The sequence below is a fragment of the Takifugu flavidus genome, chromosome 13 (genome assembly GCF_003711565.1).
Source record: "Takifugu flavidus isolate HTHZ2018 chromosome 13, ASM371156v2, whole genome shotgun sequence".
Taxonomy (NCBI): domain Eukaryota; kingdom Metazoa; phylum Chordata; class Actinopteri; order Tetraodontiformes; family Tetraodontidae; genus Takifugu; species Takifugu flavidus.
The window spans coordinates 14,727,053-14,742,609 of record NC_079532.1 but is presented as its reverse complement, the minus strand read 5'-3'; the positions used below and the strand labels follow the sequence as shown (position 1 = coordinate 14,742,609).

The 15,557-nt window shown below is 42.5% G+C and overlaps 1 protein-coding gene across 3 annotated transcripts in view; it reads right to left on the bottom strand.

Annotated features, from left to right (window-relative positions):
- Positions 1-15,557, bottom strand: part of tmtc2b (transmembrane O-mannosyltransferase targeting cadherins 2b) — a 75,215-nt gene that overhangs the window by 10,319 nt on the left and 49,339 nt on the right. For all 3 annotated transcript variants that reach the window (XM_057052009.1, XM_057052011.1, XM_057052010.1), the window contains 7 exons: positions 14,235-15,081; positions 12,905-13,019; positions 10,353-10,438; positions 8,682-8,866; positions 7,932-8,010; positions 5,831-5,952; positions 1,052-1,133 (listed from right to left, as the gene is read on the bottom strand). In XM_057052009.1, coding sequence (XP_056907989.1) covers positions 1,052-1,133; positions 5,831-5,952; positions 7,932-8,010; positions 8,682-8,866; positions 10,353-10,438; positions 12,905-13,019; positions 14,235-15,081 — 1,516 coding nt within the window. The remainder of the gene's footprint in view (positions 1-1,051; positions 1,134-5,830; positions 5,953-7,931; positions 8,011-8,681; positions 8,867-10,352; positions 10,439-12,904; positions 13,020-14,234; positions 15,082-15,557) is intronic.

Sequence of the window (15,557 nt, the reverse complement as noted above, 5' to 3'; positions counted from 1 at the left end):
TTTGGGTCCTGGCTGCGCTGGCGGTTCTTCTGTACCAACCCGCTGAATGAGACGGGATTGGGGCAATGAAAAGAGACTGGCCACTTTTTAATAGATTAAAATGCTGCTGACTTTTAACCCCAAAGCTGTAGCAGAATGCTAAACCACAATGCGGACCTAAGCATGTTTTTCCTTCATGGCTGAGGATGAAACTGTATCCATGAATGCGGGCCTGAGGTGAGTCTTCAGACCGAGTGTTACATTGCTCCAGACAGATATGGGGGGGGGGGAGGGGTTCTGAAATATCAGAACAAATTAATGAGGTGCAAAGACAATAAAACAGACCCTGTTGCTCTAATTTATAATGTGCCAGTGTGGCTTTTGAGGGTGTTATCAAAATTTTGGTCCCAAACACTGAACCAAGCTAGTTCACAGTGAGAAACCTGAGCATTTGTTCTTGCTTTTTCAATTCTAATAACTATAACAACTACAATAAAAAAACTTAAGTTTAGGTGTGAAAGATCCGACAGATGGGTGAGGAGCAAGTTGAGGATAAACCCGCTATTTTTTTCCCCCCACAATTTTAAGGCCACACTCCACTTTGCTTGTAATTCATCTTCAAATGCAGCCCTTACAGCCGTGTTTTTATTCTACCCAGTGACTTATTACCCCCTTAAAACTGATGGGTAGTTTATTATGAACACAGTCTACATCATCCCTCATGCAGAAATGGAGTGAAACACCGATCAGCAGTGAAAAATAACTGAACAACGCTGCAGCATTCATCAAGTTAAACCAACATTGTATCTTTGCTGTGAGGTTGCCTCTATGTATGTGTGTGTGTGTGTGTGTATGACAGTCCTTCAGACATGATATTTTTGCTTTACACAGGTATAAATGTTGCTGAAAATCAAAAAAAGGATCCAAATATGGCAAAAGCCTCCTGAGCTTTAACGCATCAGTTCATGGCAAATTTAGGCTTTTCAAAGGCTTTGATAAAGGTAATTAATTAAATTGGCAAAACTAAAGGCAGAATAAAAAATAAGAGTCACCGAAATACGTCTATGCTCACCATAATGCATGTAACAGTTTCCCTTTGCAGGATCCAGTTGGATGGCCTTCAAGAAGTACCTCTCTGCTTCTGTCTTCTGCCCCTGAGTGAGACAAATTAAACACGGGTACCGTTAATGCTCCAACTCCTCTTCAAAACTTCACTGTTATAAAAAATAGTACACTCAAGCATGAGGGCCAAAACACGTTTAGGTTTGCGTGTTGACCCTCTACAAACCACAGTCCTACTTTGACAATAACGGTTAATCTCGGTAAAGAGACATAAAACACATGGAGTGTTACTCTCACAGGCTAATGTGTTATTCTGTCAAACTGCACATCGTCATGCTCGGACGGGGCAAACGTTCACTCATAACACACTTTTATCTGCCCAAATAACACTTCAACGGCACAACCGCACGTCTCCTTAGTTTGTGGCCCCACCTCTGAAGCGGTACAGAGAGCTGTAAATGGAAATGGAACTGGGGTGTGGAGAGGAAAGGAGAGAAAATTATTGAAAATATTTGCTTTGAGGGGATTTGGTTTCACATCGGCATATAGGGACATGGTACACCTACTCTGAGGATATCCCCCTCGCTGCGGCCATTAGAGAGATAAAATAAATACCGGGGGTGTGAGGACGACAAAAAACATCCTCAAGACCCCAGAGCTTTGTCACGTCTCTTACGTGAGACATAACCCATCACCACCGAAGGGGAATGCTGCAGCTGGCCAACGCAAGTGCCAGCTGTGACTTCAGCACGACTTCACATATTACGCTTGGCGCCAAATTGTCCTCTAATCAGTGATCACCAGCACAAAGTCATCTGCAAAAGCGTCTGTTTTGAGCATTAGCAATGCACGATTCAGGCTGTGGGTTCAGGTAAATTTGATCCTTTTGATGAAACAAGTAACACCAGAAACAGTGGAGAAAACAAATTAAACAGTATATATTAAATCGATTAAAATTCAGTTCAGCTAAAAGCTGTGGATAAACACACAACTTTCTAACCATAAATATTGAAGTGTGAGTTCCATGTATGCTGTGGAAAATAATCAAGTCTGGCCTTAATGTGCCTTTTATTCGATAATCAAATCCTAATCAGAGGCCTGGTCTGAAAATCAGTGTGTGTTCTCATATTCAGATTTGCAGATGTCGGAATGCGCATGTTTGAGGACCAGCTGTTTTTGTGATAACAGACAGCTGGGTCTGTTTCACTGACCCGCAGAATTACGCATTCACACGCTGAAATGGGCTGAAGTTGAGATGGAAAATTTGGGATCATGAAGATGGATCAATAGATGTTTAGAAGCCAGATATACACAGACTATTGAAAGAGTAAGAAGTTCCAAAATTCCCATCACTCTTGTTTAAAAAGGGCATTGCAGTCAAAACTGAGGCACTTTGTACTCTCAAACTCCTCCACACAACAGGCTTTGATATAATGCAGATTTGCGTGTATGTCGTCCAATTTTATATGTTTTATTTATTTTAGTATAAACCTATCCTGGAAACCATAAAAAGACAAAGAAAACCTTTGATAATGCATGTGATTGATGACTGCTAAGGAGCTCAGTCTCAGTAGTCAAATGATACAAAGATGATGCACAATATCACATAATTTTGATGTCCCAACACTTAACATAGCATTTGTATTCATGTGCGACTCTTAGGGGCCAGAAGGAAGAGCTTGAAAGCCAAGAATTACATCATGGTTGGAGGGTGTTTTGCTCATACAAACCTTTGGCGTGAGCAATGACGGACAATCACAGGTCAAACACACATGAGTTTCTTTCAATTACATTTTGCAGGATCACTCATTTGACAATTGTAGAAGAGTAGGAACCTCCCCTCAAAGTCCTTATGCTTAATACATTGAATACATACAATACATTGCCCTGTCCAGTTTTAATTATGTCTATAACTGCAAAATCCACAACACCATGGTATGGATTACACTAACAAACAACAATGCAGCATGTACAATCTATGACTCTCCTCCATGTTTATGGTGGTAACTGCCTTTTCCTCTACTTTAGGTACCTATTTTATGAAACATTTCGCGTGCAGCTGGTCTGGAGGCCGTTTTATATTTCTGGATTTTGATGAACATCCTTAGGGGGCAATAAAGTTAAAATTCAATTGAAATACATTTTGTTGTATATTTCTTCAGCTAAAATGAAAAAAAGAGAATATAACGACGGTGTTACTGATTACCAATGACAATCGAAGACCTTCCGGCCAAGAAAGGGACCAATGGAATCTATTTCACTTAATGTTGCTGTCTTCAAATTTAGTGACATGAACACTTGTTTGTCCAGCAGAAACCAGAAAGAAGGACTGAACTCGGATACCAGGTGGAAAACAGACCTGATACAGGAAGAGAAGGACAAACCGCTTCTGACTGGACTGTTACTGCAGCTTTGCGCCAAAATCTGCCCCGCACATGTTTGACCTCCTCGGGCCTCACACATCCGAATCTCCTGACGACTGCAGACAAACTACAGATGCAGCTCTGATTCCGGGGAAGCTGAGGTGATTAGGATCGACGCCTGCAACGTGTTAGAGGAGGAAATGACACGTATATGACTGAACCCGATACAGGCAGGTGTCCACACAGGGGGACAGGGATGGGTCCTGCATCGCAGGGTGTCGGCAGAGGTGGGCGGGTCAAATTGATCTGCGGGATTTACTCCTTCCTCTCCCACATTGTCCCCTCCATCCTGCAGATGCTTTCCCACCCTCACTGAACCGCTGGCCTTATCACAGCCACCCCTCACAGGGCTCTGTGCCTCGTCAAACCAGACAGTGACTGATGTCCACAACTCACAGCGGTACCACGGCGAGTGTTGAGACCGGGGTCTGCTGGGCAAACAAACTTCCTGCTCTGGTTTTAATCAAGCGTAAGTGCTGCTGGCATCAGGGGCCAGCGTCACATCTGGTGATCAGGACAAACTTTACAACACATTGAAATGGGGGCTCTTTATGCCTACTTTGTTCTAATGGGTGTGGATACTATTAAAAAAATAAAAAGAAGATTTCTGATCTGATGGAATTAGTGGCGTTACTGTACAGATCTACAGATCTTGATTTTTCTGGCCTGTTTGGTTTTTGTTTTGAGTTTTGACACACAGTGGCTTTAGTACACAGGAATTTATGACACTTTACAAGCAACATTCATCAAAACTGTCAGCTCAACTCGCTGCTGCTCACTCCAGATGGGGAAACCAATGTAAACCAGTGTTGGATTTCGGTTTGATGACTAATCTCCAACCCTGAGATTGCCTTAGTGAAGATGTCGTTGCACTACTGAACTTTGACACCAATGAGCTAAAAATATATACCTGCAAGTTGTGAGATAGGGCAACCCCAGAATCAGATTAATCAAATTCTTTGTGCAAAAATTAACCATATTTGAGGTTTGATTTATGGATGGAGACAACATTTTAAATATTTGTCAACAATGTTTTGAAACAAGCAGCTTCTTCTCATATCTCATATAACTCTCATGATAATGATACAGGATGGGCGTAGCAGAATGCTAAATTAATAATTTATTTTGACCTTCTGGGCAACAGATCTTTTCAATTAGCTCTTTATTTGCCCATTTTCCTTTTCAGCTCTGACTTGACTCCGAATAAACTTATCAACCTAAGATCAGTGACGATCACATTCCTGTTAGCTGAGCCTGACCTACTAGGCTTCATTTACCATTATCTATTTAAACATAAATCAGCTATGTGACCACGGCAGAAAACTCTCTCAATGATAGGTTGTTTTGAATTGTATGTGTGTGGCATCGAGTTGGGATGCTTTTATTTTGGTAAATGTCAACATTAATAGTGGTTTGAATGAAAACAAAAATGCTTCAAAAAGTTCAATAATTATCTAATGAAATTTATATATTAGAATGCACAGTAAAGGTCCAATGTATTTTATTGTCAATTTTGATAAATTTGTTCTTTTAAAAATATCTAAAGCATTCTAAAGAATATCAAAAATATTTGGGGGAAAAAGTCCAAATTTTACAGTTAAACACTTAAACGTATACATTATTAAATGAAAGATAAAGGTGCCTAACAGGATTTGACTAAAGTCAGCAAAGAACGATTAAAATTACAATCCACATTTAAAAATTCAAATTAAAACAAAGAGGAGGAAAACACTTTAAATTAGATGAAGTAGCACACGACAAAACATAGTTGCTTCAACAGTTTGAATGCAGTAGTTAGCCCATGATACAGTGTCTTCTTTGTGGCTATTTCAAAGGAAGATGACATTAATATTCCTGAAATAGTCTCAGAGCAACCAAAGGTTTACACACACACACACACACACACACACACACACACACACACACACACACACACCACACACACACACCACACACACACACACACAACACACACACACACACACACCACACACACACACACACACCACACACACACACACACACACACACACACCTTTCTCACTGTGTTTACATTCACTAATTGGAACAGAGCAGCATCTGCAGTGCAATCACTTTGTTAAATGTTTGTGAAGAGACAACTCCTGAGTTTTTCTTTACCTTTGTTCATGTTCTCACTAAACTTCCGCAGCAGGTGGGGACACGTGAGCCGCAAATCATTGCACTGTTTTTTTTTCTGCAGCCTGATTGTCCTGATTAAGCTAACAGATTGATTTTTCCTGTAATCAATTTGTTTATCTTTCCTTCTTCAAGCACCTAAACAAGTAAAATGACCCATATTAGCTTTTTACAGCCACAATCTCACCATTGTTCAATGGGAGCCTTACCGTCATAGCCAGTAGTTTGCCATAAGTGAGATGTGCAGGAATGTGATCTGGTTTGGCTCGCAGGGACTCCTTGTACCAGTGTTCAGCTTCAGGCAGCTTGTGGAGTCTCACATAGGCCTCTCCTATCGGAGCAGAAAAGGTCCAGCCACAGTTAGGAGGTAAAATAGAGTCCATGTTGCAGCAAACTGCAGAGCTCCAGTATTTCAGGTGCTGAACTGCATGTCGAGGGTTGTACTCATGCAGATGTGACAAATTCTAATCAAAACTTTAGTATCTAGTAAATAAGTGCCATTGTCTCGTTTTTCTAGAGAAATGACAACCCAGAAAGCAGAACCCTCAGTCCACCTGACCTGTCAGACATCATCTGATACCTCCCCTGCCACCAGCTCTGGCCTATTCCCTCCTGACACCTGAGAAAACAATCATACCTCAGGTCAGGTCGGCCATCCAATAACACCTGTATTATTGCAGAAATTTGATGGCATTGGCTAATAACCATGGCCACGTTAATAAAGAAGGATGGGGGGAGGGGGGCTTTGTTTTGGCCAGAGCAGACTAAAACTTTAATCCCCAGGGGGCTCAAGAAACTGAGATATGCAACAGGTGTCATAATCCCAACTCTGGTTCAGGATTTGGAACCACACATATGTAAGAGGAGTTCTGACTAGTGACACCGTGGAAAAGAGAAAAAAAAACCTGTAAGTAATAACTTCCCTTTAAGTGAAGAATGAAATGCGGCAGACCTTTTAAAACACCCCCCCCCCCTCCCCTCCCAGGAGATGTAAAATAACAGTGTATGTTTTCAAGATTGTATCGATAATTATAGCCTTATGTTTGAGTCTTAAGCGACACATTATTTTGCCTACAGGATGAAAATCATCCCTGTCAACAGCTTACATCAACACAATCATTTCAAATCACCTCTGAATCACAGCAGATCAATGTCAGCAGATTCCCCATTCACAGCCTGTATGATCCGACCCGAGTTTGATGCTCTTTGACAAGTGCGACAATTTAGAGATAAAATAATAGACAGTCTAGGATTGCTGGGATTTCCGAGATTTAACATCAACCCAAATACGAGTGTAAAAAGACTTCTTTTTAAAAAAAGAAAATGTTTCTTTATTTGCTGATGGGTTTAGAGGCAGCTGAAAACCTGGCAGCAAAACCTCTGAGCGAGACTAGCAAAGACCGTCAACATGTAATTAGGAGTGACGCTGAAACCAGCTCCTTGGAGTGGAACGTTCCTCGCCCCTGCTGGAGAGAGACCAGCAGGGTGCAGATTACAACCCAGTTGTGGCTCTGATGAAAAAAAAGAAAGCTACCTTTTAAGCATCTGACGAACAGCACGAGCCTGGAAAAAACAAACTGAAACTGCAGGTATGTCAGAGTGCGCAAACGGGGAGGAGAAGATAAGTCGCAGTCAGCTCTGATCCGCGGCTCACTGCCTTAATTACAGACACAGAGCTGCTGCTTAACGGTGACTGCAGCTTTAGTCAACATTGTGACATAATCTTAGCCGGGCTGTCAAACTGCATTTTCCAACTGAACCTGTGGCACTGACTGTAGATTTTCATAAACGCATGTGTTTGTGTGTGTGTTTGAGAGAAAAAGTGAGAAAAAAAAAACTACGCCTGTGGTTCTAATGATGCAGAAAGCAGCTGTTCGGCAGCTGCAACCTGACAAGCTGCTGCAAAGCAAATGAACAGGGTACTGTATACTTAACTGTCAAAATGCTGTTAAACAACATTAATTTTCTCTGAAACTCTAAAATAAGTATTTCAGTACTATTTGATGATATAAACGGTTTGTGTCTGATCCTTATTTCACACAATTTATGGGCTATCCACCTTACTGTAGCATCATAAACAGAGACTACAAAGAGCTTGCCGCAACATTAAGAGCAACATTAAACTGTTGCAACACTGAAATCAGACACATCATGGATTCATTCAGACAACATCACTAATCCTACTTGCTTGGCCGCAATCAGAAAAAAAGTACCAATGGTCTACCAATGAAAGGTAAAGCTAAAGTTTGAATGTTATTTCCAGCCTTAAAGAGTCCCTAATTTCCCTCCCTTTGATGCCGTAGTGCTTACCCATCATGTTGTAGAGGCTCTGGGGTGCAAACTGTCTGGGCATCTTCTGGACTGCTTCTTTAAACACAGTGAGTGCCTCCTATGAATGAAACAAAGGGGGGGGGGTGATGATGGGCTGCTTAATTTACAGACAAACAAGCGTTCTGTCCCCTCACACTTTGACAACATGGTGCAGACCTGGTGGTCCCTCAGGGGTCTGTCCCCGCGGTCACGGCTATTAACACAACTGCAGAAGTGTTGTACGCTGACTCTGGTATGAACAGAGAGGAGCGTCGGTGATTCAGCCCCTGAGTGTAAACAGTTCTGGGAGTTGAAATTGCTTCACCGCTGAAGGAAATGTTGTGGTTAGCAGCCGGAGGAAATGGGACTGCTCTCTTTCTCCGGTGAGCCAACGATTTATGAAAGCCATTATTAAATCTGCAGCACCACTGCTTCGGTGCAGATTGAATTAGCAGCGTCAGTGCTTGTGTACATTATGAATGTGCGGTGTCTGAAACCGAGTTACGTTAGCCAGCAATATAAGCTGTTGGGGGCATGACAGTGAGTTAGTTTGTTAGAGCGGATAATCTGCATTAAATGGTATCCCCTATGACACAAGCAATTTTGGAGCAGCGCTTGAGCTTGTACAGCGTGAGCCTCACTCCCCGCACTTCCAAAAAAATGGACAGTTTTTTTTCAGAGTGCTGGATGGCTTCTCGGAAAAATCCACACGCTTGCAAAGGATTGATGGGAATTTAATATCCCTTTCACCTCTTGGTGTCCCTGTTCATGGAGCAGTTTGCCCAGGTTGTACAAGCAACTGGTGACAGAGCTCTTGTGCGCGTGGGGGTCCTTCAGGTTCTCATCTGGGATGTCAGCACAGGTCAGGAAGGTACGCTTGGCCTCGTCTGTCCGACCCTGATTCATCAGGATGATCCCCGTGTTCAAGTAGGCCGCTGATGGGAAAACAGAGCACAGGGAGTCATTTGAGTTCAGCTGGAGCATGTAGAGCAGACGTTTCACAACTAGCTGATAACTGGTGATAGGATATTACTGCCAATAATAATGGTAATTAATATCAACAGTCAAACATAGACTTAATCTAAATGTAACATATTTAATAGAAAGTATTCTTATCAATGAAAGTCCAAAATATTTATTTCGAAATTTTTCCTCTTTCACCTTAGGTGATGAGGGAAAGAAAACTTGGCAGACCCATTTGCAGGCTTATTTTTGCCTAAAACTGACAATTAAATAGATTAGCAAAAACTTTGCTTATTTCTAAAGGTTAAAGGAAGCTGTGTCTAACCATTCTGCACTGCACTCATATGTGAGTTAATATGTTTTCGATATAAAATAGTTTCGACTATTTACAGAGGACAGTTTGCTGCTATTCATCATAATTCATGCTCCATGTCTTTGTGTGTCCTCTGAGATGCTTAAATCTGCACATTTCAAGCTATCAAACATAATTGTGTGATCAATGTGCAGCAAAAAGTAATTAGCCTGTACACAACTGATAGAGCAGATTAATCAGGAAGAGCAATCTATGAGAGCTGTCAGTTAATCCAGTTTAAGGTTCCCGACAGGTTATGTTCTTCTTGGGTCACCTGATAGACTTATCTACCTACATATGACTGCGTTCATGGGTAAATATCTTTTTTCCACAGTTACGGATCCAATTGGGAATAGATAAGAACCACCACCAACTGGAGAAAGGTAGATATTTTTTCAGTCTCTGCAGCTTCTCCGTGTGCAGCCATCTGTTGCGAATCAATAAACCTGGGCTCCTACGTACATCTGCGCGCTTCCAATGAAAAAACAAGGAGCGACGTAACCTTGAAAAACACTTCAACTGTCACATTGAAATTCTACCTTCAGGACATCTGCTGCTCAGAATAATTAATTAACCTTGTTATCAACTATGACAGATTGATTAATTGCGTGAAAGTCTCTGCAATCGTGATTAGCTGTATAATTAATTTGTGGAGTTAAAGGAGCGATGTTCAGGATTCTCCGTTCATCTATCATTGACCAATGTCCCAAACAACCAGGTGCTAATTCCATGCATGATTGGGGAAGATTGTGAGCGATTTGTTGGAATGATGGAATGAAGCTGTCTGAGGCGAGGCTGCGTTCCGGAGATAATTTAATATCAGGAAGGGTAGAAAAGTATGGTAAATCCTCAAAGGAGTTTAGAGAAAGAGGAAAAAAGGACAGAGAGGAAAGGCTAAGGAAGGTGAGGAGAAATCAGAGTGTTGTGGCCTGAATCGTAGTAAATGACATCAGGGAGCTGCTTGTCACGCAGCTGTGCTGAGCCCTGAGAACAACTGGCCGCCACCACCTCAGCCTGAGCCTCCTGTTGCCTGGACACAGCACCACCACAACCACAAGGGCTGAAGGTTGTAAATAAAAGAGGGAGAAGAAGAAAAGCGTACTCACAAGCCAGAGTTGGCCGGCTACCAATTGCCAGCTTATAGTAGTGGAGCGCCTCTGAGAACTTGTTGCTCTCTTGCAACAGCAAACCGCTGGAACAGAGAAAACGGTGAACGGAGGGTTATGAAGGGTTTAACCTTTCAAAACTGGTGCCTTAATGAGTTTTGAAAGATATCACTGAAGTTAATTCTCCGGGTTTGGTTTACAGGCACTGCAGGGATATGTATATTTGCAACTTTTGGGCAGGTTTTTGTTGGCGTCTTAATGGGTTTTTTTGGGGTTGCACCTCAATTTATGTGTTAAGATATTGACTTTTGTGTTTTTCAAGTAAACAAAAGCGTAAAGTGAAAATTGCTTTAATTGCAATTCAGGTTCTTTATTCATTCAGTTTAACAGATCCAAAATTACACTTTTTTACACATTTTTTCTCTAAACGCATCAGAGACCACATGACATTTTCTCCAATCACGCCATACCATTAATGATGGCACGTTTTAGTGAGCCTGTGATTACCTGGATTTAATAAAGAGGAGATTTAGAAGATCAGGAGCACAGAAGATGCAGTCTCCACAGCACTGCACTCTGTCCTCTCACACCTGGACAATAAAGACACATACGCCCGAATGCTGTTCATAGACTTCAGTTCAGCATTTAACACTGTCATCCCCTCCAAGCTGATAACCAAACTCAGGGACCTGGGCATCAGCATCTCCATCTGCAACTGGTTATTGGACTTTCTGACCAATAGACCACAACATGTGCGGCTAGATCATCACTGCTCCCCTACCCTCACTGTAAACACCGGAGTACCACAAGGCTGTGTGATGAGCCCATTCCTCTACTCCCTTTTCACCCACAACTGCAGAGCTCTACATTGTTCCAACACCATCATCAAGTTCGCAGATGACACCACGGTGATTGGCCTCATCAAGGATAACGATGAGTCAGCTTACAGGGAGGAGGTGGACCGTTTAGCTACGTGGTGCCACAACAACAACCTGCTGCTCAACACCAATAAAACTAAAGAACTCGTCCTGGACTTCAGGAGGAAGACAGGCATCCATCCACATCAACGGAGCAGCGCTGGAGCGTGTGTCCAGCTTCAAATTCCTGGGGATCCACCTCTCACAGGACCTCACCTGGACGACTAACTGCTCCAGTTTGGTGAAGAAGGCTCACCAGCGTCTCTTCTTCCTGAGGACTCTGAAGAAACACCACCTCTCTTCAGACATCCTGGTGAACTATCGCTGCACCGAGAGCATCCTTACCAGCTGTGTTACGGTCTGGTATGGGAACTGCTCTGCCTCAGACCGGAAGGCATTGCAGAAGGTGGTGAAGACCGCCCATCAAATAGCTGGAGCTTCTCTTCCTTCCATCGAGGACATATACAGGAAGCGTTGTCACAGGAGGGCCAAGAAGGTCTCTAAAGACTCCTGTCACCCAGCGCATGGACTGTTTACCCTCATGCCCTCTGGGAGGCGCTACAGGAGCCTCCGGACAAAAACCAGCAGGTTCAGAAACAGCTTCTTCCCCACTGCTGTCTTCCTGCCGAACTCCGACCCCTCCCACTTTACCTCCCTTCAGGCACAATAACCCCGTCTGGACTGACTGATTGTACATTCACGCTATTTGCACTGACTACATCTGTTACAATAATTGCACTATTTACATCTGTTATTTGCACTATTTACATCTGTTATTTGCACTATTTACAACTGTTATTTGCACTACCCACATCCGGTTACTTGCACTGCTTTCCATACTTTGCACATCAGCACCATAGTTACAGCCTGTATATATATTTATCTTGGTTGCAAAGACTTTTATATATCCTTTACATAACTGTGAACTCTGTAAATACAAACATATAGATTGATATCATAAACATATATCATTGTGTGTATATATTGTATATACCCGTCAGTTTTATTCGCTACTTAAGCACTTCTGGTTGGATGCTAACTGCATTTCGTTGCCTTGTACTTGTGACATGTGTAATGACAATAAAGTTGAATCTAATCTAATCTAATTTAATTATTCATTCTATAATGTCAGTGTCTTCTGGAAAGATGTGCGATGAGTTATTGTGATTCTTAAATGGTAATGGTTTAAGATTTACATAAAACCAAAAACATTCAGATTTAAAATGGCCTGTTTACTTCCAGAACGTGAGCTGAGCTGATCCAGTCGGATTCAGAATTATGTGCATGTCTGGAAAGAAACTAAAATAGTTCAAAGTTGCTGATAAATTTAATGTAATCAGTCGCCAGATGGTTGTCTTTCCTTATAGAGTACTCAGTAATTTAACAGAACTCACCTGACACAATTTAAGATAAAGTGCTCTTATTAGACCTACAGGAATACAGATTTTCAGCTTTTGAAACATGTCTTTGTCAACCCCATGATGCAAGAGTTATAAATAAAACCACAAGTGGAGCTACTTACAATAATATTTTATGTTTATGCATTGTTCTTTTACACAGAGCATAAAGCATTCCGCAAGACAAGGATATATTTTTAAAAGTAAGGCTATTAAAGACACAGAAACATGAACTCACAGGTTGTACAGCATGTCAGCCATGTTGCTGCGGTAATAGAGGGCGTTTCTGTATGCCTGCTCAGCCTCGTCCATCTTCCCCTGGCTCTTGAGGACATTTCCCAGGTTACCCCATGCTGTGCAGTAAAAGAGAATAACACAATTCTAAGAATAAAAACTTTAAAAATAGCTCTATTATTAAAGCAGCAAGGAAGCTTTTCTGTATTCAAGTGATGGTTTTCTTCTACATTCAACATGGTTTCTGTGTTTTTAGGACCTCTCTAGGGAGAACTACTGTAGCTGGTACAATGAGACATTATGCAAAAGCATACAGAGAGCTGCAGCAGCAGGGGGAGGTGTGTCCCAAAACCACCAGTCAATCGAGTGACAGTGGAATGAAGACCACCACTGTGCTATTGGATGGCTAATGGCACTGGCTCCAAATGACAGGAGCGCAAAATCCCGGCAGGTTAAATATGGTCGCTGAAATCTTTTGTGCCGCTTTCACAGGGGCTCTGGGGAGCGAGGAAATCCAGCTTGAAGGGGAAAAAACAAGAATAAAGATGCAAATTTCAAAGAGAAAATTGTAAGAAATCTACAGTTTCTAATCATATAAAGTTAAAACATGTGTGTCATATGGCAGGTTTCTTATGTATTATTCGAGTCAGCTTTGCATCTGGATTTGGGAAAACAGATGAATTTATAACAGGTAGGAATTGCTTTGTTATTGTGAAGGTTTGTTAGTCTACTGAGCGTGGGTCCGATTGAGGCTGCGCTCGGCTCGGCTCTCATATTAGTGTTTACTGAATGGGAGCTGCCACACTGCTGCCGCTCCGATTCCGCTGATGGCCTGCCAAAACAAACAGCTGTCATGCCTCAGCTCGGCTGCAGAATCTGAAAGGGAAATTAGCTAACGCGTCGTGTCCCGACACAGCTCGAGAAATTATTGGATAGAAATCTGTGCCTAATGACTTCAGCTACAAAGGCTACTGAATATTGCATCTGCTGGCGATGGTGCCACTCAGAGGCCAGAGATAGTTGGTCTCTAACAGGAACGGGGGCATTGAGAAAAGAATGCGTGAGGAAAAATCTATAAAATGAAGCAACTTTTTCTGGGAAATTGAGGTGATCACTTTGAGCGTCCTTTAGTTGCGATGTGAAGAAGAGAGAAGACATTTTGGAGCAGCTTTACGTTAAATTATTCAGAACCGCACCAGAGTGACAGCATATCCAATTGGGAATTCTAAAAGCCGGCTCACTATTTAGACGTCCAAACAGGATCTGCCAAAGCCTGACTCTGGGATCACAGAAAAAAGGTAATGTGACCAAATCAAAATGAGGTTTGGTTTTACCTTTAGCAGGATTGACATAGATCCCCGACTTGTAGAGCATCTCCTCATTCTGCCAGTCCCGGTTCCTCAAGACCGTTTTGGCACTGAAAAGCAGAACCAGGACGGCACTGCAGTACACCAAAATGGCCCTGGAGGATCTGCGGCGTAGACGGACATACAACGACCTCATCCCTACAGCGACAAGCAGGCAAAAACCCATGCTGGGGATGTAGAGCACCCTCTCGGCTATCACGAAACCAACGTAGAAAAATAGGTTTGTAGCGGGGAGGAAGGGGATGGCCAACAGGCCGAGAGAGAACACCACCACATGCTCGGTGGTGGGGAGCGGGGTCCTGCTTTCGAAGTACTTTTTAGTTCCATTGTGTGTACTATTAATATAAGTGCCTACATGTGAATTGTTCACATGTTCGTGACTGTTCCCATGGTAACCGTGTCCATTGCTGCTTCCATTCCTACAGTTGGTGTAATAGTGTGCTTTGCCATTGATTTCCTTCAGCTTGTTTTTTTCCTGCCTCCACAAGCTAAACCAAGCCAGCGAGAGCAATCCAAGATAGAAAGCAGTGGTGTAACAGTTCCTACAGTCAGCAAGGGTCCTGATCAAAGGCAACGCGTCCATCGACCAGTCAAAGCTCAGCGTGTCCGGGCAGAGAAGGAGCCAAAAGTTGACGGCCGGCAGGTAGAAAAAGGTTAATGTCCTGGTGAGGAGTGAAGGTGAGTCGGCTGCTGGGTTGTCGGAGTTGGAAAAGTTTGGGGGTTTGTTGCCCATCCAGTAGAAGCGGCAGGCCAACAGGATGACTCCCCAGAGAGCCAGTAAGGACACATTCAGCAGCAGTTGGAGAGGTTTTCTCTGAAAGGCAAAAAGAACAACCCACAGAAATAAATAAAACCACTGAAGGACTGACTGCAAATACATGACAGGGTCAAGACAGGCATAATTTAGGCTGGAGGAGATATTAATCAATCTGAGACATTCACTCTAAAATAATAGTGGGCAATTACAATGAAACAGTTGACAGATTATCTGCTTTGTGCCAAGTGCAACACAGTGAAAAATGACAGACGACTGAATTTTAAGGAGTGGAGTGGTTCGAGTGCTTTGTGAAAATGTTTTATTTGGCCTCCGTGGTCCGAAAAGCAAGAACAATAATTTCGGCCCTGTTCATGTCTTCTGCTTACCAGTGACCTTACATCACAAATTTCATACAGACACACTTACAGACAAAATCAACAACTTCCGGAAAATCATTCATCATAGTAGAGAAACGCCAAATCATATCTAAAAAGCTCTGTGGATTGGATCAAAAGTACATACATCAAGCACAG